The 23,243-nt window shown below is 44.1% G+C and overlaps 2 protein-coding genes across 3 annotated transcripts; one reads left to right on the top strand and one right to left on the bottom strand.

Moving 5' to 3' along the window:
• Nucleotides 1–204: 204 nt before the first annotated feature.
• Nucleotides 205–17,054, top strand: LOC111951447 (ubiquitin carboxyl-terminal hydrolase 44). 2 transcript variants are annotated; one of them, XM_023969529.3, is made up of 6 exons: nucleotides 205–303; nucleotides 1,950–3,674; nucleotides 11,761–11,959; nucleotides 14,126–14,234; nucleotides 14,414–14,655; nucleotides 14,794–17,054. In XM_023969529.3, exons 2-6 carry the CDS (start codon nucleotides 2,085–2,087, stop codon nucleotides 14,961–14,963), a joined length of 2,310 nt encoding a protein of 769 aa, XP_023825297.1. In that variant the 5' UTR covers nucleotides 205–303; nucleotides 1,950–2,084; the 3' UTR covers nucleotides 14,964–17,054. The 2 variants fall into 2 exon arrangements, with proteins under 2 accessions (XP_023825297.1, XP_023825298.1); XM_023969530.3 differs by lacking the exon at nucleotides 205–303 and adding an exon at nucleotides 310–1,332.
• A 2-nt stretch (nucleotides 17,055–17,056) lies between these two features.
• LOC111951437 (methionine aminopeptidase 2) lies at nucleotides 17,057–22,916 on the bottom strand. Its single transcript, XM_023969517.3, has 11 exons — nucleotides 22,732–22,916; nucleotides 21,551–21,652; nucleotides 21,171–21,233; nucleotides 20,741–20,843; nucleotides 19,704–19,865; nucleotides 19,339–19,520; nucleotides 19,115–19,209; nucleotides 18,915–19,011; nucleotides 18,708–18,811; nucleotides 18,303–18,418; nucleotides 17,057–18,231 (listed from the first exon to the last, which is right to left on the bottom strand). The coding sequence occupies exons 1-11, from the start codon at nucleotides 22,883–22,885 to the stop codon at nucleotides 17,979–17,981; spliced, it is 1,431 nt and encodes a 476-aa protein (XP_023825285.1). The 5' UTR covers nucleotides 22,886–22,916; the 3' UTR covers nucleotides 17,057–17,978.
• Nucleotides 22,917–23,243: the final 327 nt, after the last annotated feature.

Below are 23,243 nucleotides of genomic sequence, written 5' to 3' on the forward strand. Positions count from 1 at the left end.
TGTAGGCCTGGCTTCATGAATTTATGTCACAAAATTGTGCCATCTGTGCTGAGTAGGTTAGAGGTTGCCCCTAACCACTGATACAAAGTCAGATGTTTTATAATCACCTCAATGATAACGTTTAGAGTTGGGGTAGAATAATCTGATCTTAGATCTGATGTTAGGAGAGCCTCTACCTTGAGCCAGGCAACGACACTTGACGCTACCCTACCGCGGACGCGCTCGAGCCAACACCACGCGACAAGAGTAGATACAAGATGGCGACCGTTTTAGTACCAGAGGAATAAGTGCCGTGAAGGATAGGTATGGTACTTTTTCAATTTTCGCCTTTCTTTACAATTCGTGTCAGTTGTAATGGTGTACACATTCCTCTGAAAACTAACTAGCATGTTTGATAAACAATTCAAACCCTGACGCATTGACCCCTAAAGTATTTAGACTTGGCTTRACAATATTAGCTTGGTTGCTGCTAGCCATGTAGCTAGCTATGTTACTCACCACGTTAGCCAACAAACTAGCTAGATACTTTATTATTTTACTAGCGATTGTTTAGCTATCTTACGCTAGATATTCGATTTGTGTTTATTTAGAAGATAGATGCCGCCAGACAGAGAAAGAAAGCACAAGGGCACCTTAGGCGCGCGCACGAGCCTTCGCTATCCTCCTCGATAAGTTTACGRGTAGGTTCTTGTCAGCAGTAACGTTAGTCGTGTTATAACTATAGATAGATAGTGACATCACGGATAGAAGAAGGAGCGGTTAGTTACCAGTATTTTGGTGACATTGTTAGCTAGAGTTAGTTTTCAAAGTTGTCTTGCGGGGATAATTTACCAATGTCGGGTGAGTTAGTGAAATGGTAAACACGTTTGGGAAAGCTTGCTAGCTAAGTTAGCAGGTTTGAAAACACATCTCTCGCTATTTGTCAGTGTTGACTGGGTAAAATTAGGCAGAAGCAAAGGAATGTCCTTGCTAGTAACTGCCCACCAGATCTATTGTGGATTAAAAAAATTGAATAATGTATCACGAATGTCGATGGTTATAAAACCACAATTGCATTGATTAAATGTTATATAAAAACAGTGGGAGTCAAAGGGGTACAATGTTGACAGACTCAGTCAAGGCATGCCAGCCAGAAACTCCTTCAGTGGTAACAGCTAACGTTACTTATTTAAATCATACACAGGGAGTCTTGAATGGTAAACAAACACCCCTTAGAACTTGGACATGTGTAGTCAGGGTCGGTCTTGTCCTGTTTCTCCTCCTAAATATACTATAGATTGGTTCATGGAGAAGGGTAACAGTAGCTGGGACTGGCATCCTCTGATCCTCGAGGTTAGTTTCCCTTTTGATCTTCCTATCCATCTCTTTCTCCATTCCCTTTCTATATCCATCTCTTCTCTTGCCCCTTTCTCTTTGTAAGGCTGCCTGTACACATACAAAGGGTGCTCTACCCTCCCAGCTCAGCCCCCCTTTGTTTTCCAGGCTTAAGTCCCTTTGGCCTCATTGGGGGGTGATGATGATGGAGCTGAGACTCTAAAACAGAAATCCCCAACCCCAGCAGTTTTCAAACTGTGCTACGGAAGTGCCTAACCCCCCAGGGTTATGCAAACTGTTTTAAAGGGTACATTAGAGGAAGGAAATCTGTAATGGCAGAAAACCACATCTGATCACCACAGTCAACATTCAGGATATCGTCCTGTCTTTTTTGACAATAAGTACCCATGTTAGAGAGCTAACTGGTTAAATGCGTGACCACAAGTTATTATAAAGACCAGAATGGGTTGTGGGTTAAAAAGGTTTTGATACAATTGTTTTCACTAACATGCATCTTGTAAAACAAAGGATCTCTTCATACGATTTGGGTAAGGCCTTTACTGAGCGGAGATTAGATAAGTTTAAAGAGTTTTGTACAACTGCCTTTCTCACTCAGTCTCTCTCTTCCTCCCCAGATAAAGCCATGCCGTGGGACCGCCCAGTTTCTGAGCTCGCAATGGTGATCTGAAGCCCCAGTGTGGACGTGTCACATCCACACTCGCCTACCCACAGACACACACACGGACTGAGCCCCCCAGCAAGTGTGTGCGATGGACAGGTGTAAGCACGTGGGGCGGCTCAGGCTGGCCCCAGACCACTCCATCCTCAACCCCCAGAAGTGGCACTGCGTGGACTGCAACACCACAGAGTCGGTGTGGGCCTGCCTGGGCTGCGCCCACGTTGCGTGCGGCCGCTACATCGAGGAGCACGCCCTGCAGCACTTCCTGCAGCATCGCCACCCGTTGGCCATAGAGGTCAACGAGCTCTATGTCTTCTGCTACCTATGTGACGACTACGTGCTCAACGACAACGCGACGGGAGACCTCAAGCTGCTGCGGTCCACGCTCAGCGCCATCCAGAGCCAGCGCTACGAGGTCACCACCCGCTCAGGACGCACCTTGAGATCGGCTAGCGCTCCGCCCGACGCCCCCCAGCCCTGCGGCTCCAGCGAACTGCAGCTGAGGGACGAGGACCGCATGTTCACGGCGCTCTGGCACCGCCGCCGTGCACTGATGGGTCGAGTGTTCCACACCTGGTTCAGCCTAACGGAAGGGGGGAAGAGGAGGGAGGAGGAGGAGAGGCAGAGAGAGGAGGAGGAGAGGCAGAGAGAGGAGGAGGAGAGGAGGAGGAAGGAGTTGAGGGAGAGGAGGAAGACGTTGAAGAGGCAGCTACAGGAAGCGTTGGAGAGCGCCCCACCAAGGAAGAGCCACCGCCTGAGGAGAGCCAGTCAGAGAGCTGCTGCCGCCGCCGCTGTCACCCCCCGCCCCACACGAACACGTACCCCCAGCACCACTTACACACCCCAGACTCCCCTCACCCCCCGACCAAGAACCCAGAGCCCCGCCACTCACACCCCCAAGAGAATGGGCCGCCCCCCTAAAACCCCCGCGCCCAAACCCACTCGCTACTCAACCCCCTCTTCCTCCACCAAAGGCAAACCCAGAGCCTCCTCTGCCCAAGCCCGGACTGCCCCCTCCCCGGCCCCCCGCCGTGCCCCCTCCAAACAGGGCGACTCGCCCCTCAAACGGCGGCCCACTGTCACTCCGGGTGTCACGGGTCTGCGTAACCTAGGCAACACGTGCTACATGAACTCCATCCTGCAGGTGCTGAGCCACCTTCACATCTTCAGGGAGTGTTTCCTCCGGCTGGACCTGACGCAGGCCCTGGAGCTGCTGGCCTCGGCTGTTCACGGCCAGCTGGTGGTTCCCAGCACCGGGGGCCCTGTGTCGTCCTCCCCGCTGGCCCAGAGGAGAGGCCCCCAGGTGGGTGCTGGGCTAAGCGGGGGGGCCTCCAGGGCCCGGAGCATGGAGCTGATTCAGCCCAAGGAGCCCAGCTCCAAGCATATCTCCCTGTGCCATGAGCTGCACACACTCTTCCAGGTGATGTGGTCGGGCAAGTGGGCGCTGGTGTCGCCCTTCGCCATGCTGCACTCGGTGTGGCAGCTGATCCCAGCCTTCCGGGGCTACGCCCAGCAGGATGCCCAGGAGTTCCTGTGTGAGCTGCTTGACAAGGTGCAGCACGAGCTGGAGAGCACAGGGACTCGCACGCCGCACGCTGGTGTGTCAACCGGACAGAGACATCTCATCAAGCAGGTGCTCAGCATAGTCAACACCATCTTCCAYGGTCAGCTCCTCAGCCAGGTAAGAGAGAGAGAGGCACACACTCTCCCAAACACAGATATACACAGACTGATACACACTTTTATACTGATAAACACACACACTTTTGCAATTCACCAGTCTGGACATGGTTTAAAAGGGATTAAAGGGCCTTTACATTTATTAGTAGTGATCTTACTGGAGGGATTTGGATGGGAGGTTTTACTGCACATTGTGCGTGACTGTTACCACATTTTTGTCTTGATAGTAATATAAAATAAATATATAAAATACAATATGCCAAAATGATACTGTCTAAATGTGCTTGGCTCCAATCAAGAAATGGGGACATTTCAATGGCAGATCAACACATTCTGAAGCTCTGTCATTTTAATAGTTAATGGAAGGGTAAATCCATTTGAATTCATAAACTTTTCGACAGAACCTCTTTTGATTTGAACGAAACCTTCCATACTTGCCCATTGTAGAACGGCTCAGAAAGTGACTTTTTGGACCCAAATGCCAAAACACTCGAGATAAAAGTGCTCGAAGTTGACCCCTGGATGTCTCATACCATACCAAGAGACATCCAKGTCTTCATCAATGGGTGGCAGGGTAGCTTAGTGGTTAGAGCGTTGGACTAGTAACCGAAAGGTTGCAAGTTCAAATCCTGACAAGGTACAAATCTGTCGTTCTGCCCCTGAACAGGCAGTTAACCCACTGTTCCTAGGCCGTCATTGAAAATAAGAATTTGTTCTTAACTGACTTGCCTAGTTAAATAAAGGTAAAATAAAATAAAAAAATGGAAAAGATAAATGGTTGGTATTTATATCATTTTAAAGTTTACAAAAAGCGTTGTCAAACTACTTTATTATTACTTGATTTTTGTTTTGTTATTGACATTTTTTAACCTCTACCGTTCAAAAGTTTGGGGTCACAGAAATTTCTTTGTTTTCCATGAAAACATACATGAAATGAGTTGCAAAATGAATAGGAAATATAGTCAAGATGTTGACAAGGTTAAAAATAATGATTTTTAATTGAAATAATAATTGTCCTTCAAACTTTGCTTTCGTCAAAGAATCCTCCATTTGCGGCAATTCTCCAAGATGTTAGCCAATCAGTCTATCCGTTTGTGTGATCCTGTGACCCTGATCCTGTTTACAGAAGCAAATACTTTTTATGCGAAGGTGGGTGCTGTATATAACAACTATTATTTTTAGATCTCAGTCTCTATTTTTACGAAATTTACTTGTACAAAGATTTCGGATTGAGAATGCCTTTATTTTTTTCTATACCTTTCTGGAGTTGGAGCTCGCTGAGTCAGGAACGTCTGTCTGTGCGCAGGCCTGCTACGCGAGCGCCGGTGCGCACTGAAGGCTAGGAGCAGAGAAGTGGTTATCGGATTGGAAAACCTGATGCGCTGTGGGAAAATCTACCTCTACAGGTCGTTGCGCACCTGTGCTGAAAGACCTCTAAAAACCATATTATGTATCTGTTACTGTGCCTGCTCTTTACTCAAAGCCATCCTGGATTAAATAGGCTGAATGATCAATGGGTGAGTGAATAATCTTCGCCTTATGCCCTACAATTTGCAAACACTCCGACGAGACCATGTCAATACCACCAGGAACTTGGTCTCTCTCTGCAATTACATTTGTACCACTCTCAAACGCAACTGGACCTATACTTGATGGCATTCTTCCAAAATCAAAAACTATTGTATTACTTTTTTTCCTGTGTCGAAAGACTCAGTTCATCTTATTGACAATGGTGCTGGCTCCACCAAGTCCTCACTCATTGGGCAATTGAGATATATTGTTATGCTTTTATTGTTGATCTCTGGTAACGTGCGACCAAACCCTGGGCCGGTAGATACCCTGCAATCTCTACTGACTCCCTATGATTTTGAAAACAGAGCAGGTTTTGGCCTCTTGCATGTTAAGTCAGAAGTCTATTTCCAAAAATAGACATGATTTAGAATATGCAGACGTAATGGTTTTATCAGAAACTTGGCTAAAGAAATCTGTGTCAAATAAGTCCATTTCTATTGATGGGTACACCGTTTTTTTAGAAAGGCTCGGGTGAGTAAAAGGGTTAGAATTGATATGATATCCGAGTTTAACACCTCTGAAATTCTCTCGATTACCAAAGCCAAACATTTTGAATTGCTTGCGGTTAAAGTGAACGTATATAAGGACTACCACATCACTGTAGTCTGCTGCTACAGACCGCCCTTGGCTTCGGGAGACGCACTTAACTCTCTTTCTGATGTCCTGCACAAGCTAAATGACTCTGAATTCATTATTTTAGGAGATTTGAACTGGGACATGCTTAGATCTGTATCGAACTCTTTTAAAGAACTGTGTGACTCTGAATCTCGCTCAATTAATTAATGTGCCTACAAGACCGAATCCCAGAGCACCTAACAAATCCACGCTATTGGACATTATGCTAATCAATACCCCTCACATATACACATCAACTGGGATATTCTGTAATGATATCAGTGATCACTGTGCAATTGCTTGTGTTAGAAATACAAAAATGACCCAAGCCAAACAACGTTATATTTTTAAAAGACATTTTAGACAGTTTGATGAGCAAGCGTTCTTACATGATCTGTACCATTAATATTGACAGAGTAAGTCTGATTCCCAATGTTGACACTGCCTGGGACTATTTCTATATGACATTTGTGTCGATTTGGGATAAGCATTCCCCAGTGAAGTAATGTTGAATCGGTGGAGGGGACAATCCCTGGTTTTCAGGTAACTTGGCAGAATTAATTAGAAAGATATACATCTCGTGGGCTCAAGCTAGACATACAAATGCTCCTGTTGACTGGGCCTCCTTCAGAGCGCTAAGAAACAAATGCACAGGATTGATCAGGAAGTCCAAATCAGATTACTATTTAAATGCTGTCACAGAGAGCCTAAACAACCCTACCAAGTTCTGGAAGCTAATCAAATCAGTGTCATGTTCTAATGTATCCTCTGGCCTTCCTGACCATTTAATGATGGATTCTAATGAAGTGAAGGATGAAGCTGATTTTGTAGGGGTTTTTAACAATCACTTCATATCTGCTGGTTCAGTTTTTGATAATGGTGGGGCCCAGGCCTCTAATGTAAGCTCTGTTCCAGTCAACTATGATATAGGCCCTCGTGTGAACCATTTTAACTTGGAGCCTGTTTCTTATACTGAGGTCTGTAAAGCACTAAAGGCTATAGACACTAAAAAGTATGCAGGTCCAGACAACCTGGACCCCTACCTCTTAAAGATAGCAGCTGGTATTATTACAGAACCTGTTGCTCACATTTTCAACTTAAGCCTCTTGACCAATTCCATACCCAGCATTTGGAAATCAGCTTATGTCCACCCACTACTGAAGGGTGGAGATCCCTCAGATGCTAATAACTATCGTCCTATCTCCAAACTCCCTATCCTAGCCAAAGTCTATGAATCCCTAGTGAACTCACAGTTAAAAAACTTCTTAATTGAAAAGAACATACTAAGCGAGGTTCAGTCTGGCTTTAGATCGGGGCATAGTACCACAACTGCAGCTATGGCAGTGGTAAATGACATTATAAATGCACTTAATAAAAAGCAACATTGTGTTGCTCTGTTTGTGGATTTATCAAAGGCATTTGATTCAGTTGACCATTAATTGTTGCTAGCTAGACTCAGAAACATTGGTCTCAGTGAAGGGGCAGTAAATTGGTTTAGGAACCATCTTTCTGACAGAACACAATGTGTATATACTGACAATCACAAGTCTAGCTTTCTTGAGATTAGTAGAGCTGTGCCCCAGGGTTCCATTTTAGCTCCTGTGTTGTTCTCAATTTTTATTAATGATTTGGGAAATGGGATGCAACCAGCAAAGTTACATATACAGTATATCACAAAAGTGAGTACACCGCTCACATTTTTGTAAATATTTGAGTATATCTTTTCATGTGACACTGAAGAAATGACACTTTGCTACAATGTAAAGTAGTGAGTGCACAGCTTGTATAACAGTGTACATTTGCTGTCCCCTCAAAATAACTCAACACACAGCCATTAATGTCTAAACCGCTGGCAACAAAAGTGAGTACACCCCTAAGTGAAAATGTCCAAATTGGGCCCAATTAGCCATTTTCCCTCCCCGGTGTCATGTGACTCGTTAGTGTTACAAGGTCTCAGGTGTGAATGGGGAGCAGGTGTGTTAAATTTTTTATCATAAATCTTCAATAATGTTTCAACCGGACAATTCCTTTGTCTTTAGAAATGAAAAGGAACAGAGCTCATTCTCACGGCCGCGCGCCTGACTTAGCTCATGGCATTCTGCCAGACCCCTTAGTCAAACAGCTCTTATTCTCTCCCCCCTCACAGTAGAAGCCYGAAACAAGGTTCTAGACTGTTGACATCTAGTGGAAGCCTTAGGAAGTGCAATCGGACCAAATTTACACTGTATCATGGATAGGCAAAGACTTGAAAACCTACAAACCTCAGATTTCCCACTTCCTTGTTGGATTTTTTCTCAGGTTTTCGCCTGCCATATGAATTATGTTATACTCACAGACAACATTCAAACAGTTTTATAAACTTCAGAGTGTTTTCTATCCAAATCTACTAATAATATGCATATCTTAGCTTCTGGGCCTGAGTAGCAGGCAGTTTACTCTGGGCACGCTTTTCATCCGAATGTGAAAATAGCGCCCTCAGCCATAAGAACCTCTTATGGCTGCGATCCCTGTACAGGGATCAACATCCGGGGAAATTTCAGAGTGACTAACTAAAAATACAACGTCGTAACATTAAACATTCTTGAAAATGCAAGTGTCTTACATCCTTCAAAAGATTAGAATCTTGGTAATCAAACTACGTTTTCCGATTTAAAATAGCTATTACAGAGAACAAATGCCATGCTTTTGTTTGAGAAGAGCGATCAACAATAACAAACATTTTCCGCCAGGACAGTTTTGACAAATTCACATCTGAAGGTAAAATTATGACTTACATTCTGATATCTTGCTCTTATTTCTCTTCCTGAGGGTCCCAGTGATCAAAGGAAGTGCCGTTTTCTTTGATAAAATCCATTTTTATAGCCTAAAACGAAACATTTTGTAAACCGTTTGTGTTGTGATTTCCATCTCTATCAACTTTTTACGGAGCATTCGACGTAATTACACACTAAACAATTGTTTATCTAGTCATGGTTGGTTCCATTGCAATCTTCTGGATATTTGTAACACAGCCAAACTTTATTGTTTTTTTTGCGGGGTGTATTGACTGGAAGTGAACTGATTTGAAGACAACGAGCAATGAGTTCATTGCGCACCAATAATATTAGCCAAGCTTCGTTGATTGACTGTATTTCTGCCAATGACACTGATCTTCTTGAAATCTAGCTGGGTAGATAGCCAATGAGCTGAGGTAAACGCCAGTATTGATGGTTATGGTTGGACCACCATCCCTTGTTTGTAAACGCACGCGTAACGAAAAACATTCTCGCCATTGACCAACAGACTATTTGCAGTCACGCTTGTTACGCACAGCGGTGTTTTGGAAAGTGTTTTTGGCGAATAAATCATGGCGAATAAATCAGGGAAAGCGAAGTCCAAGTCTATGTATACAGATTTGCACCAGATTATAGAAGAAGATTGATCGGGAAAGTGAGACAGATTTTTTGTTTGAGGAATCTTTGAGTGAACACATTTATGATCCAAACATTGAGGAGCTGTTTCTGCAAGGAAGGACCGTACTTCTAGACTATTAAGTGCTAATGCGTTTTATGAAATATAAAATATATATTTAAAAAATTGCACAATATTTTTTAGATTTTTTTTGCAATTTGCAATGAAATGTGTAAAGTACACATTGGCTATAGTGTGTCTGTGTGTATGTATGTGTACGATCCATAACCTGTGTGTGTTGTTTGTTTGTGTTTGTTTGTTTGGGTGTGTATGTCAGATATATATATATATATATTATATATTATTTTCATTTTTTATTCAAATGGAATGGAGTAGAACAGCAACACACACACATATGTGTTCATATGCCACAGTTCATTACTGCAGGCATGACTGTGCCTCAGGGCCAAAAGGGCAAAGCATGGAGGCGTCGTTGTGTTCTGTGTCGCATGAAGTCCCCATCACCTGCCACCACTTGTTCAGTTTGCCTCTGCTTTACATCAGAAAAGACTGCTATGGGACTTGACAGGCAGCAAAATATTGTGTAGAGGACTTCCAAGGGCCTACCCCCGTTTTTATTTATTTATTCTAATATATTTTTTTGTTGTGTGTTAGAATTGCTTTTTGATATGTTGTATATAGTTATTTGCACTGTTGTATATAGTTATAGGTAATTTCACCAATTCGGCCACTTGGGTACATTTGGGCAACTTGTGTGGGACACCTGGGTGACTTCATGCTAAATGTCATGTAGCTCGCCCATTCCTGAAGTTATCAGTCTGAAACTTTTCACACCTACAGTTGACCTCTTGTGTTATCCATCAAAATTATCTCCAGCATCCTATCTAACTGTGGCTATTATAGTACATGTGAAAGATGATGCTACAACAATAAAAAACGTATGCTCTTTCTTTCTCTTTTCTTCCACCAGATCTACTGTGTTATATTCTCCTAYATTCAATTAACATTTCCACAAACTTCAGAATGTTTCCATTCAAATGATACCAAGAATATGCATATCCTTGCCTCTGGGGCTGAGCTACAGGCAGTTAGATTAGGGTATTTCTTCAGGCGGAAATTGAGAACAAGGGATGCAGCCATAACAAGTTATTAATGGAATATCTACATAGGCATACAGAGGCCCATTATCAGCAACCATCACTCCTGTGTTCCAATGGCACGTTGTGTTAGCTAATCCAAGTTTATCATTTTAAAATGCTAATTGATCATTAGAAAACCTGTTTGCAATTATGTTAGCACAGCTGAAAACTGTTCTGATTAAAGAAGCAATAAAACTGTTCTTCTTTAGACTAGTTAAGTATCTGGAGCATCAGCATTTGTGGGTTCGATTATAGGCTCAAAATGGCCAGAAACAAAGACTTTCTTCTGAAACTCGTCAGTCTGTTCTTGTTCTGAGAAATGAAGGCTATTCCATGTGAGAAATTGACAAGAAACTGAAGATCTCGTACAGTAAGGTGTACTACTCCCTTCACAGAACAGCGCAAACTGGCTCTAACCAGAATAGAAAGAGGAGTGGGAGGCCCCGGTGCACAACTGAGCAAGATGAAAAGTACATTAGAATGTCTAGTTTRAGAAATAGACGCCTCACAAGTCAACTGGCAGCTTCATTAAATAGTACCCACACAACACCACTCAACGTCAACAGTGAAGAGGCGAATCGGGGATGCTGGCCTTCAAGGTCATTTACAACATTAACAATGTCTACACTGTATTTCTGATCAATTTGAGGTTATTTTAATGGACAAAATATGTGCTTTTCTTTCAAAAACAAGGGAATTTCTACATGACCCCAAACTTTTGAATGGTAGTGTATATTTTTAAAGAAATTATAAAATAGTTTCACGACCCTGTTTGTAAGCATTTTAAATTATATAAAACTCAACCATTTATCTTTCCCAGTGATAAAGACATGGATGTCTCACCCTGTAGGGTGGGGTATGCAAAACTTTGAACACCTTTTATCTCCTGAATGTTTTCAGGTCCAAAAATCTATTTCAGACCACTTCTTCCATGGCCAAACGTGTATGGAAAGGTTTGTTTTTAAATCAAAAGGGATGCTCTCTAAAAGTGATTGAATTCAAATCGATTTACCCGTAAGAGAGTGCGTGAGTGTGACTGAACGTGTGTACTTTCTGCTTCGGTGTGTGAAAGAGAGGAGTGTCTTGAGTTCTCTGAGCATACACCCACACCTGCTCTTTCCTAACAAGGGTGTGTGTGTGAGTGGGGGGGCAGTGTTTCTAAAGCTGTGTATCTCAGACAATCCAGTTCCTGTGTGTGCTATTGCGTTAGTTAGCTCAGCTGCCCTTGGCTTGCCTTCACACAACTCTCTTTCATCCTCAATTTCTCACTCTTTCGCCCCCCCCAACTCTCTCTTTCTCCCTCTCTCTCTGCCCCACCTCTTTCTCTCTCTTCTCTTCCCCCTCCATCAGGTGACGTGTCTAGCATGTGACCACCGCTCCAACACGGTGGAACCTTTCTGGGACCTATCGCTGGAGTTCCCCGAGCGTTACCACAGCAACAGCCGGGAGAGCGCAGCGCAGGTCTCGTGCCAGCTGACGGAGATGCTGGCCAAGTTCACGGAGACCGAAGCCCTGGAGGGCAACATCTACGCCTGCGACCAGTGCAACAGTGAGTGACAGAGGCACACATACACAAACGTACACAGTGAGCACACACAAACACGCATTCATTCAATGGTATGTTTGTTAGAGGTACAGTAATTTTGCCAAAGCAGTTAGTTTTCTCGATTTTTCTGTCTGCATGTCAAACTACCATTCAGTGCTATAGTTAGACTGAGTGAGTATTCACATAGCCCTGTCCAGAGCATGTGGCCGGAGCTGGAGCGGAGCATGCTAAATTTGACTTGAGCGAGTTTCCCAAAGGCTGGAGCGTTGGCCTTCTCGCCCACTCCAATTTCGCTCCAGTAGCGCTCACTTCACAAGCTCAGGGCATGCCCGGACCAGCATGCATTTGTAGTCTACTTGTGTGCTGCATTATCCCCTTGCTTTAGTTACTGTTATCTAGTATGCTAAATATTTTCAGAAAGGAACTGATAAAACACACAGGTGAAAAATCAAGGTGCCTTACAAAGATGAGGAGCAAGAGAGGGAGTGCAGTGATGTAGTGTCCACAACTAAAGAATCACTGGGGAATCTGAAGACAGGTATCCCGAAAGCATGATGGTGTACTTAGTACGTGCACACGCTAACAGAAAGGAATGAGTTTGGTAACTAGCTAAGTGTGTCATTGTAGCAAAGTATTTATAAACAAAAAAATTGATCTCTTAAACCCCCTAAGGTCGATTTCCGCGCCCTGTGGAAATCTTATTAGCATAATACAAAAGTTCCCATAAAAATCTGTTTAAGCTAGATAGTTTTTGTGGCATTGGATGCGTCTCCATCCACTGCATCTGCCTATGTCGCATTTCCGCATCTGCGGTGAAGGGTGACAGAGCTAAGAGCGGTGTTTCTCACCATGAGATATCCCGGAAATTGGTCTTCACACAAAATCGTCTGTAGCGTGTGAACGGTTTGGCGCTCAAACTATTACGACCCCTCTATGGACAGATGACCCCTCTCACGTACATGATGTTGTTCTCAGTTTTGCTCTATGACCCCCACAAACTGCTTGGGACTCGTCTGAAGTCGGTACAGCCGATCTGCCAACTTCTGTCTGTAGCATCCAAACAGTTTGGGCTACACACTAATATGACCCTTCTGTGCGAAGGTGAGACTCTCACGACTAGGTTGGTTGTTTTGCTCTAGGAAGCCCACAGGCCTCACGACTCGTCTAAAGGTCCCCCGGTACCAGATGAAAAAATGAGTGGAAGTATATATGGAGACCGTTTAGTGCCAAAAATAAGGTGTTAAATACATGTAAAAAAAAWAAWAAAAAATAATAAAAAATGTTTGCTGATCTTTCTTATAACTCTCAGATATAGGACAGACATTTAAAAACAAACTTCCTTTAGATTTTTTTTTTGGGGGGGGACTATTTGTTCCATGTAGTGAATATTTGTTCCATGTAGTGAATCTGTTATTCATTGCGTTTGTATGGGCTAATAGCAGTAAGGCCAAAACATGTTTTTCATTAAAAAGATGTATAAATTGTGTTGATACTTCAAGGGGTCTTAAAATTCCAAATCAAGTAGCAAAAGGATCCTTGGTATGACACTTTAAACAATTCCATATAGCTTAGTAGAACCCCCCACCCCGGCTTAGACAGTATTTAGAGCCAAAAATAAGGGGTTAAATACATGTTTTAAAAAAATATATATATATATACCGTAATAATATCAAATGTTTCCTGATCTTATATCTCAGATATAGGACAGATACTTCAGAACAAATTACATTTTTATATATTTTTGGGAACTATCTGTTCCATGTAGTGAATGTTATTCAATGCGTTTGTATGGGCTAATAGAATGAAGGTCCCCCCCCAAAATTATAATTATAGTCCAACGGGTCTTAAAATTCCAAATCAAATAGCTAAATGATCCTGTGATGCCCGGGGTTACTGTAGTAAAACCACCCGAACCTCACTCACTTAGACAGGGCAAAGACTCTGGGTTAAATGTTTAGTTCATTTTTGTTCTATTATCTATACAATAGGCCATCATTGGTTTTGGCTCAATAGGCCTGGCATATTCTCTTTCAAGGAGGTAAGCACTGCTCCATGAGTGATGAGCGGTATTTCCACACGCTCAACTCCTCACTACTCTGGCACTGTCTGAGGTGTCCCTCTAGTGTGCAAGTTGAGTTAGTGTGGGTTAATGCTCACTCTTGTCTCTAGGTAAGCGGCGGAGGTTCTCCTCCAAGCCTGTCATCCTGACTGAAGCTCAGAAACAGCTGATGGTTCACAAACTGCCTCAGGTCCTGCGCCTGCACCTCAAACGCTTCAGGTACTGACCGCATTATGACCACACGATGACTATAACAGACCCATGCACCTCAAACACTGCAGGTAACCATTGAGCACATAGCAACTGCTCAAGAACCATAACACAACCATGCATTTGAAACACCCTAGCTGTCTTATTTGGTGATTTGGTCTGTTGATGTGCTTGTGATTGGTTGTCAGGTGGTCTGGGAGAAACCACAGGGAGAAGATCGGGGTCCACGTCAGCTTTGACCAGCTCCTCAACATGGAGCCATACTGCTGCAGAGACCCCTCCCCCAAGGGCTCGCCATGCTCCAGTCCCGCCCCTGCCGGCTCCCCGAGCCCCAAACACTTCCTGTATGAACTGTCCGCTGTGGTGATGCATCATGGGAAGGGCTTCGGCTCTGGCCACTACACTGCCTACTGCTACAACAAAGAAGGAAGTAAGTCTCACTCACTAACAAAATACATTTTTATGTAAAAGATTACAAATACAAAGGTGACACACACAACCTTCTCTTGATACATTTTCTTGGAATTGACCTACATCTAATACCCTTTCTCTCTTCTCCCTCTGTCAGGGTTCTGGGTCCACTGTAATGACTCTAAGCTGAACGTGTGTTCTGTGGAGGAGGTATGTGGTGCCCAGGCCTACATACTCTTCTACACGCAGCGCTTCACTCAGGACCAGGACCCACTGAGCCCCGCCCCAAACCCTCCTCCTTTGTACCTCAGCAGTCCAGTGACATGACATCATCAGCATTACCACCACCACCAAAACATCTCAACCCCCCCTCTCTCACGCTCTTTCTTTGTGTTCATTTTATCTCCTCTGGGGGGAGGAATGATAATTTTATCATTTATTTTTCTAAAAGACACAAAGGACAGTCTCAAAGGACATTTCTTTTTGTCTTTGTGAATTTCTTGTACATGTTGTTTTATATGCGTTTTAAAAGAAAAGGAAAACATGTTTGATAGTGTACAGGTTTATTTTATCAAGAGTATCAGCCAAGTTGTGCGTTGTATTATAGACACGCCTTTACAGGAGTAGAGACAGACTTTGGCCAGGTGTGACTGTAATCTAGTTCAGATTTATTCAGGTGTCAACCTTCTGCTCTTCTGTGCTGTTTTTATTTTTCTCAAACGATTTGAATCAACTAAAATGTTTCTCACAGCCACTTTAGACAGTTGACTAAGGGATGTCAGTCAGTCAAATTCTCAGCTGGAATGTAGACTGAAACAGATAATTCCCTCCATAAATAGTATTTTTAGAGTTTAACCCCTTTAGTTTCGCCAGAGACGTAAGGGGAAGCGAGACACCTCCCTCGCTCCTATCTTCTGGTTCATCTTAATTTATCCACCATCTTTGGTATCGCTCTCTGTAGTAAGTCTGGTCGGTCAGGAAATGGTTCATAATTGACTACTGACCTCACGCCAAAGCACGAGGGAAACGTTTAAAAAGTATCTCAGCTTCTCCAAAAACAATTACAGAACATTTGCAAGATATATTCTTTGACTGGTTTTGGAAAATCTATTTTATAACCAGTTTCCAAAGGGATGTTTGTTTTTAGCTGAATAATGCCCTCTGTTCAGAATGTGGTGCTGGTGTTTTTAGGCCTGTTGCCGCCTAACTTTTGGTTGGCATCCCTACAGCAGATGCGGCTGCCACAGTCATAATTGTCATAGAAAAGTGCCCTTCGTTATCAGAACATATCTATTTTTGTAGTTCCTTTGCCAGAAGTGTATTTGGTATCAGTTCTTTGTAGCAGAGACTGTGAAATGCAGTCCTACCCAGGCCAGCATTTAGAATATTGAATGTATTTTTGTATACTTGAACATCGAGGATGTTTCACAAAAGTTGTTTAAAAGAAGAAGAAAAAACAGGGCCACTGACTGTTCGATTTTTATAGTTTTGTAATTGATTCCTTCCCCCTCTAGTTGTTTGGAATCACCAGCAGGTCTGACCCGTCTCTCCTGTGTGTGTGTGTGTGTGTGTGTGTGTGTGTGTGTGTGTGTATACCAGCATATGTGTTCACACAATATAGTTGGCTCTGTATAATGTAAGTATAAAATAGCCAGACTGATGCAAGTAGATCCTTGCTGTGTGTTTGTGAGAGATCTCCATGCTGGTACTAGCTTAACTGCTCTCAACCTAAATGCTGTTCATCTCTAGATTCACCTTTTGGGGAGAATTCAAAGCACATTTCCACCCGATGTTTGTTGGCATTGTGCTCATACTGCCTCGGGTGTGTACACATTTATGGAAGTGATACTATGCAAATTCTTACCTCAATTTTTAGAGAATTACCTCATGAGAATATATTTTCATTTTTCTAAGAAAACACTAATTTCTTGTGTACTTTTTTAAAATCTGCACCACTTAATTCAGTTAAGGCTCCTACCATGCTGTATCCCTCACACAATCCCCTTTCACTTGACTAAATAGGGCATACATAATGGCTGCCTACTAGACTCAAGATTTGTATATAATGACGAGACGCTCATGTCTCCCCCCTAACAATGGCAGTCGTTGCCCATAGAAATGCTTTGGACAGATTTTGGTGAGGGTGAAATCTCTTGCTTTGCCTTTTCCTCTGATAGAATCTACTGGACGCCTGCAAGGTTGTGTAGGAACAGTGGGCTCCCGAGTGGCGTAAGACACTGCATCTCAGTGCTAGAGGCGTCACTACAGCCTGGTTCGAATCAGGCTGTATCACAACCAGCCGTGATTGGGTGGCGCACAATTGGCCCAGCATTGTCCGGTGTAGGCCGTCATTGTAAATAAGAATTTGTTCTTAACTGACCTGCCTAGTTAAACAAAATAAATATAGACAATCAAGGATATCTTCCCAGTGAAGGAATACAGAGACAATTTTTTTTATTTCAATAGTTTTCTTCTTACAAAAACATTTCCAGGGAATTCAAAATGAAGCACTACATTTGAGTACATATAGTGGCAGCAGCCATTTCAAAGATATTTTACAAATCGCTTCTCCAGTATTTGTTTCTTAGATGAGTGCAGTCCCCTCCCTGTATCATGAAGCCAAACATACAGCTGTAGATGCATGGTTGTCTAGTCGTCATCGTTCCCACCCGGACCTCGAAAGGGAGTTGTACAATTTCAGGGTTCTGACTAGTAACAGTCAGGACCCAATGACCAGAACACTGTAGGGTCWGGCTGAACCAGGAACTGTATAGCAGTAAGGGCCAGGAGTTTTTCCTGATCAGGTCACATGATTAGGAAACACTCCCTTCCCTACGCATACTTCGAGGGAGAGGAGGGTACTTTATTTTGGTAAGGAAAGGTTTGTTTCTTCACATTCTTACTAGGTCTAAATACTGGGTGTTCTAAGCAGTTGAACTGTAACAGTTTGAGATTCTATAGCAGTTCCGGCTTAAGAAGATTGCAGACACTACTGTGTCCACAGATCCCTCTAGCAAGGGGGAAAATGACGACTAAGCTTTGTGGTTCAATGTCACCAAAATAAGAGGGAAAGAAAGATTCAGCCGCTGCTACATAAGCTAGTCCCTCCATGCTTACTCTTAAGTAGCGGTAAAATGCATTGTGAGGTACCTTACAGCAGCATCTTTCATAGCCCTTACTGGCTGCTCTCTGCCAAGGTGGGAGAAATGGGAAGAGACCAAAGGAAGGTCCTGTATTTAGATGCTGTTTTTCTGTTGAAGTGCAGGCAGATGGTTCAGTGTGTATTCTCTGTATTGGTGTGGAGGGGTTGTGGTGCGGTTTGAAAGAGGTTGGGTTCAGTATTCAATAGTCGTCCCCTCGGCTCACCACCTCCTTGCAGGTGGGCCGGAGCAGGATGGTGTGCTCGAACTGGGCGGTGTAGGAGCCCTTGGTGTCGCAGAGCGGGGGGTAGGGGTCCACGATGCCCAGGTCGCACAGGTTCTTCAGGGCCATCAGGTACTTGCTCTCCCCCAGCCGGTCCAGCCAGCGCCGGCAGAACGCCAGCGTGCCAAAGTTCTCGTTGATCACGTTCAACAGGTGCTTCGCCCGGGGGAGTCTGGGGAGAGAGAGGGGTAGAGATAGAGGGTGGAATACACAGTCCAGTGTTCACACAGGCAACCAACTTACCTGATTGGGACGTGTCCCACATCAAAGTTTTTCATGTAATGAGAACACTCCATGTCATCATGGACCACGCCCTTCCCTGTGCTGCCAAATGTCTCGATGGCGTACACCTCTCCCTCCTGGTGGTGCAAAAGAGGGAATCAGTCAGAAAAATGCACTTATTGGGGTAGGAGGACACTGCTGCAGTCAACCAAATACATGGGGGCAGGCAATCCTGTTATAGAAATTCCTTTATCATCGATGGCATGCAGGTATTGTGTTACTGGCTAATTGGATCTGGCACGGTTCCTAAGCACATCATTACTCGGTCACCCTCCCACAGCACACCATTAACTCAGCAGCCCTTTCTAACCTCGCCTCCCTATCTCCCTCCTTGCTCTTCAAACGCTCAGTAAGACAGATACACACCTCCATCCTGGTAGCTTCTCCTCCTTTGACAATGGGGACAGTCTTGCCTGCATGTATCCTGTACTGGCCAATTGAGTGGCCGTTCAGGTTTCTGATTGGCTTCACTGGAAATTATCCAAATTAACATTTGTGAGGAATTATATTCGGTCATAAATTACAACAAATTCACTGTGTGTGTATATATATATATATTCAGTAGCTCAGTACCTTGGTATGTTTTGCCGTCAATCTCCACCTCGTACGACTCCATCACTTCCTGAATTCTCTCTCCAACGTCACACAGACGCACGTCGATTCCAGCACACTGATGAAGCATGATTGAGATGAGACTGAACATTTGAACTACACTTACTTCAAATTATATCAAGTGACCTCAGGAATGGATGGCGTGTGAATGGATGTCGGACCTTGATTCCAGTATTGGTGGCGTCTCTCACGGCCTCCAGCAGTTTGTCATACTTTGGGTTGAACGTGACGGTGAAGGCACAGTCAATGATCCGACCTGAAAACACAGTGGGAGTGAGCACAGCATCCTACATGGTCTGAGTGGTTAGTTGTGTGTGTTTATGTGCCAAGTATGTTTTGATGTGTGTGTCAGCTGAACCGTGTGTGTACGGTGGCAGGGGTGTACCGTTGATGTGTGTTCCGAAGTCGATCTTGCAGACGTCGTCGTACTGCAGTACGGTGGGGTCTCCGGCGTTAGGGGTGTAGTGAGCCGCACAGTTGTTCAGAGAGCAGCCGGTGGGGAAGGCCAGGCCTGCATTCAGACCATTCTCCTTGATCAACTTCCTGGAACAGTTCTCCAACCGCTCACTTAAACACAGAGACACACGCACAGAGAAATTAGTTATACAGAAAGAGATGGGATAAAATTGATAATGAAGGGATGAAAGCGCAAGAACGGACGTATGCAAAAGATGGAATGCAAGGGAAAAAGACTGACATATAGAAAGAATAGGAAGCAACATCTCAGCTGTGATGATGATGAAGGCTCACCAGATGTCGATCATGGTCATGCCAGGTTTGATGAAGCTGCGGACGTGCTGGCGGACCTGTCTATGGGCCTCAGCAGCCTGTCTGAAGTCGCTCCACATTTCCTCGTTGGCCTTGTCCAGAACTCGCTTCTCTTCATTGGTGGTCCTCCATGCCGCGGTACGCCTGCACCAAGGGGAATCAGCAACAAGGTTAGCGGTCAGCACACACACACTGTTGTTCCCATCACTGTGTGAGAAATTCACAAGGGGTATCAGCAATGAAGTTAGCAAACACAAACATTTTGTCATTGCACGACTACCTGGAGGATCAACAACAAGGTTAGTGCCCACGCATACATCTTACTCCCCCACCCAGCACCGTGACTGATGGGGAATCAATGCAAGCATGGCTAGAAGATAAACCAAACAAATTATGCTGAGGACGACAACAGTGTTTTGGGTGTTGTTAGAGCTGCAATATGTAACTTTTTCAGCGACCTGACCAAATTCACATAGAAAAGTGTGTTAAGTTTCGTTTTTACTTCCAGTTTCAAACAGCTGAAATGACAATATTTTGGGCTATGAAAATATATTTTACAGCAGTTAAGATTGTACAATGATTCTCTACACTATACTTGCTTGTTTGTTTTGTCGCAAACTATTCGAATTTTAGCAACCAGGAAATGGCRGAGTGATTTCTGCATAGCACATCTTTAAGAGCCCTTTATGAGGTGAGGAATTACACTTTCACTTCTGTTTGATAACCACACCAACTTATGCATGTATGCCAGGCAGCACGGTTTATTTCAGAACAAACTCAAACCTCCCTCCCCAGTTTGTGTAAGTCGCTCTGGATAAGAGCGTCTGCTAAATGACTTAAATGTAAATGTAATGTGTTGAAGGTTGGACAGGTATAGCATGATGATCAGAGGAGCTGCCACTAGTATAACACAGTGCTGGGGAAATAAGAGGCTGGGCCCCGCTTCCACAGTAACCAGGTACAAACTACACACCAAGCCAAGAGTAGGTGTTTTGTGAGATTGTGTGTATGAATCTTACCCATCCTGTAATGGGGGGTATTCACATTCCTGACCGATGGGGAAAACGCCACTTGGATACAAGTCACAGATGGGCACAGACGGAGGGTCAGTCTGAACTTTGGCTGCGAAAGACCGGAAGAAACAAACAGTCACATAACCGTTCATTACTAGTTAATAAACTATCTAGAAGGTTTGAGTTGGAATTCCAGAGGTGACAAAGCAATATTCAGGGCAAAGCCAAACGTGCCCATTAGCCTGAGGACCCAAGGGGAAGGCACTCAGAAGGCTGCAGRGTTATGGTTATGCTCCAGAGTGCAGCAGTACGGCAGAGAGCCAGCCAGTCATATCCATCACTAGATCATAGTCTACTCTCCCATTGCACCATATACATGACCAGACAGAGTGAAAGCCATAACTCTCAAGTGTCAAATGAAATAAGATCAACTCACGTCCTTTCTTCTTTTTCTTCTTCTTCTTCTTTTTGCCTGCCGAGTTCTCCCCCTCATCTCCATCTGAGAGAAAAGGGGAGGAATTTGAAGTCATTTAGTCATATTCAAATGTCACACCAGAGTTTATCAGCTCCTAGCAAGCCATGTATTGGTAGATGTGTATGTAGTTATGTGTGAGGTCATCTCTGCGCTGTCCTTATGGGCCAGACATGTGGATGGTTAAGGTTAAGGGTGGTTAGGATTTGGGTCACAACAACAGGACTGAACCCAGATCAGCTGCTCCACAGCAGGGTGTAAGGAGCCATGGTTGGATCTCGGCCCATGTGGTTCTGGGTCCGCCTAGTATTAGGCTAAGGTAGAGTACTGTTATGGTCTCTTACCATCCTCCCCGTCGTCTTCTTTCTCTTTGTCCTCCAGAGCCTGCTTCTCCAGCTGTTGTGTCACGTCAGCCACTCCATTGCCCCCAGCCTCGGTGCCGGCTGCTGCAGTCATAAATTGCACAGAGACAGATACACATGGGTGAGCTCATCCTATACATCTTACTAACCACGACATGGCGGCCGTGGCGACCACAGCTCCATCACAACAGAGAGCATCCAGGAGACCCGGGGGAGGGGAGGATGAGAGATGTGTTATGTGCGTACAAGGGAAGGTACTGTCCAGCAGGGAAGTGATCTTTTGGACTGTGGACAATGATCCCATTCCGCAAAGTGTATCCCCGAGGTCAGGGACTTAGCAGGAGGCGAGAGTATTAACATCTGTGTATAACCTTGGGGGCCAGCACACGCCCACGCAGCTAAGCCTGCTTTACTGATGTACACACACATATTACAAGCTAAATGTTGTGTGTGTCAATTTAAAGGGCAACTGTCTGACATCCATTAGAAAAATGTATGCGAGCTGTAGCTAGTTGAGTTTGTTACAAGAAGATGGGGTTGCTCGAAATAGCACATGCTGAGGATAACGTTATGTCAGCAGTAAGTTTGCAGAGTTCAGTGAGCATGCTGTCTGAATCAAAAAATATCTTGCCATTTCATAGCTAGCTAGCAGGCAGCGGGACAATCATTGTGGTCAATCATGCGTAACTAGTTAGTGTTAAATATATACGTTATTATGAAACAGATCATAGTCTGTGATAGTTACAACCTCGATCATCGAAGTCTATGGAATCAAACTGTATTCTGGCRTTTACGTTATGTAAGAAAGTCAACGTTAACATAACAGCATTCCACCACACATTATGAAACATCAAAACTTGGCTTTGAACTTGCTAGCGACTTGTGGAACATGCCAGCAAAGGACTACGAACTGCGGCTAAGCTAGCAATATATCTAGCCAGCTAACTAACTACTAGGTTTGCTTGTATGACTATTTCCGTCTGTTTACTGACATTTCGGCATTGTGGTCAGATTGACAGAAGTAACGTTATCGCCCCATGCTTAGCTATCGAGCTATGGGTGTGTTATGAGAGCGAGGCGTGTTTCATAAGGCCTGGCGCACGATTCACAAGGCACACTCATCCGTGCGGCTCAGCGGTAACTGGCCTGTCTGTAACTCTTACCGGGGCCTGCCGACTTCTTCTTCTTCTTTTTCTTCTTCTTCTTGGCTGTCTCCTCGGAAGGGTCTACCTCCTCTTTCTCTTCTGCATCTCCATTCAGGACCGTCTCTTCTTCGAGCTTCTGCTCGGTTACCTTCTCCTGCACCACATCCGCCATGATTGCAGGCGTTAGTGGAAAAGGAAGCGCGGTGGTTTGTGGGTAAGCTGAATGAGAAACTTGCAGAATCAGCTGAGCGCGTGCTGGTGCTCGCTGAATGCAAAATGTTGTAGGAATTAATTCATGGCTCACCATCACAATTATCCTAAAATATGTATCCCCAGAGACACAATATCATACACAGTAAACAGCCCGGATTCAACAAACCTGGTTAATGTGTTATAACAACATGTATGTTGTACTATACATCTTAATAACCTTTATTTTTTATTATTACGACTAAGAAAATATTGGCCGCTAGATGGCAGCATGCATTAATACTAGGTGACAAGGGATTTGGAGAAGGGCCAATATATTT

Source organism: Salvelinus sp. IW2-2015, linkage group LG24 (genome assembly GCF_002910315.2).
Source record: "Salvelinus sp. IW2-2015 linkage group LG24, ASM291031v2, whole genome shotgun sequence".
Taxonomy (NCBI): Eukaryota; Metazoa; Chordata; class Actinopteri; order Salmoniformes; family Salmonidae; genus Salvelinus; species Salvelinus sp. IW2-2015.

Excerpts from the sequence above, each read along its gene's own strand:
- LOC111951437 (XM_023969517.3), bottom strand. The coding sequence starts at position 22,885 with ATGGCGGATGTGGTGCAGGAGAAGGTAACCGAGCAGAAGCTCGAAGAA. Across the intron at positions 21,653-22,731 it reads GAAGAAGTCGGCAGGCCCCG|CAGCCGGCACCGAGGCTGGG; the intron begins GTAAGAGTTACA and ends TTATGACTGCAG. Across the intron at positions 19,210-19,338 it reads CTTCGGAACACACATCAACG|GTCGGATCATTGACTGTGCC; the intron begins GTACACCCCTGC and ends CTGTGTTTTCAG.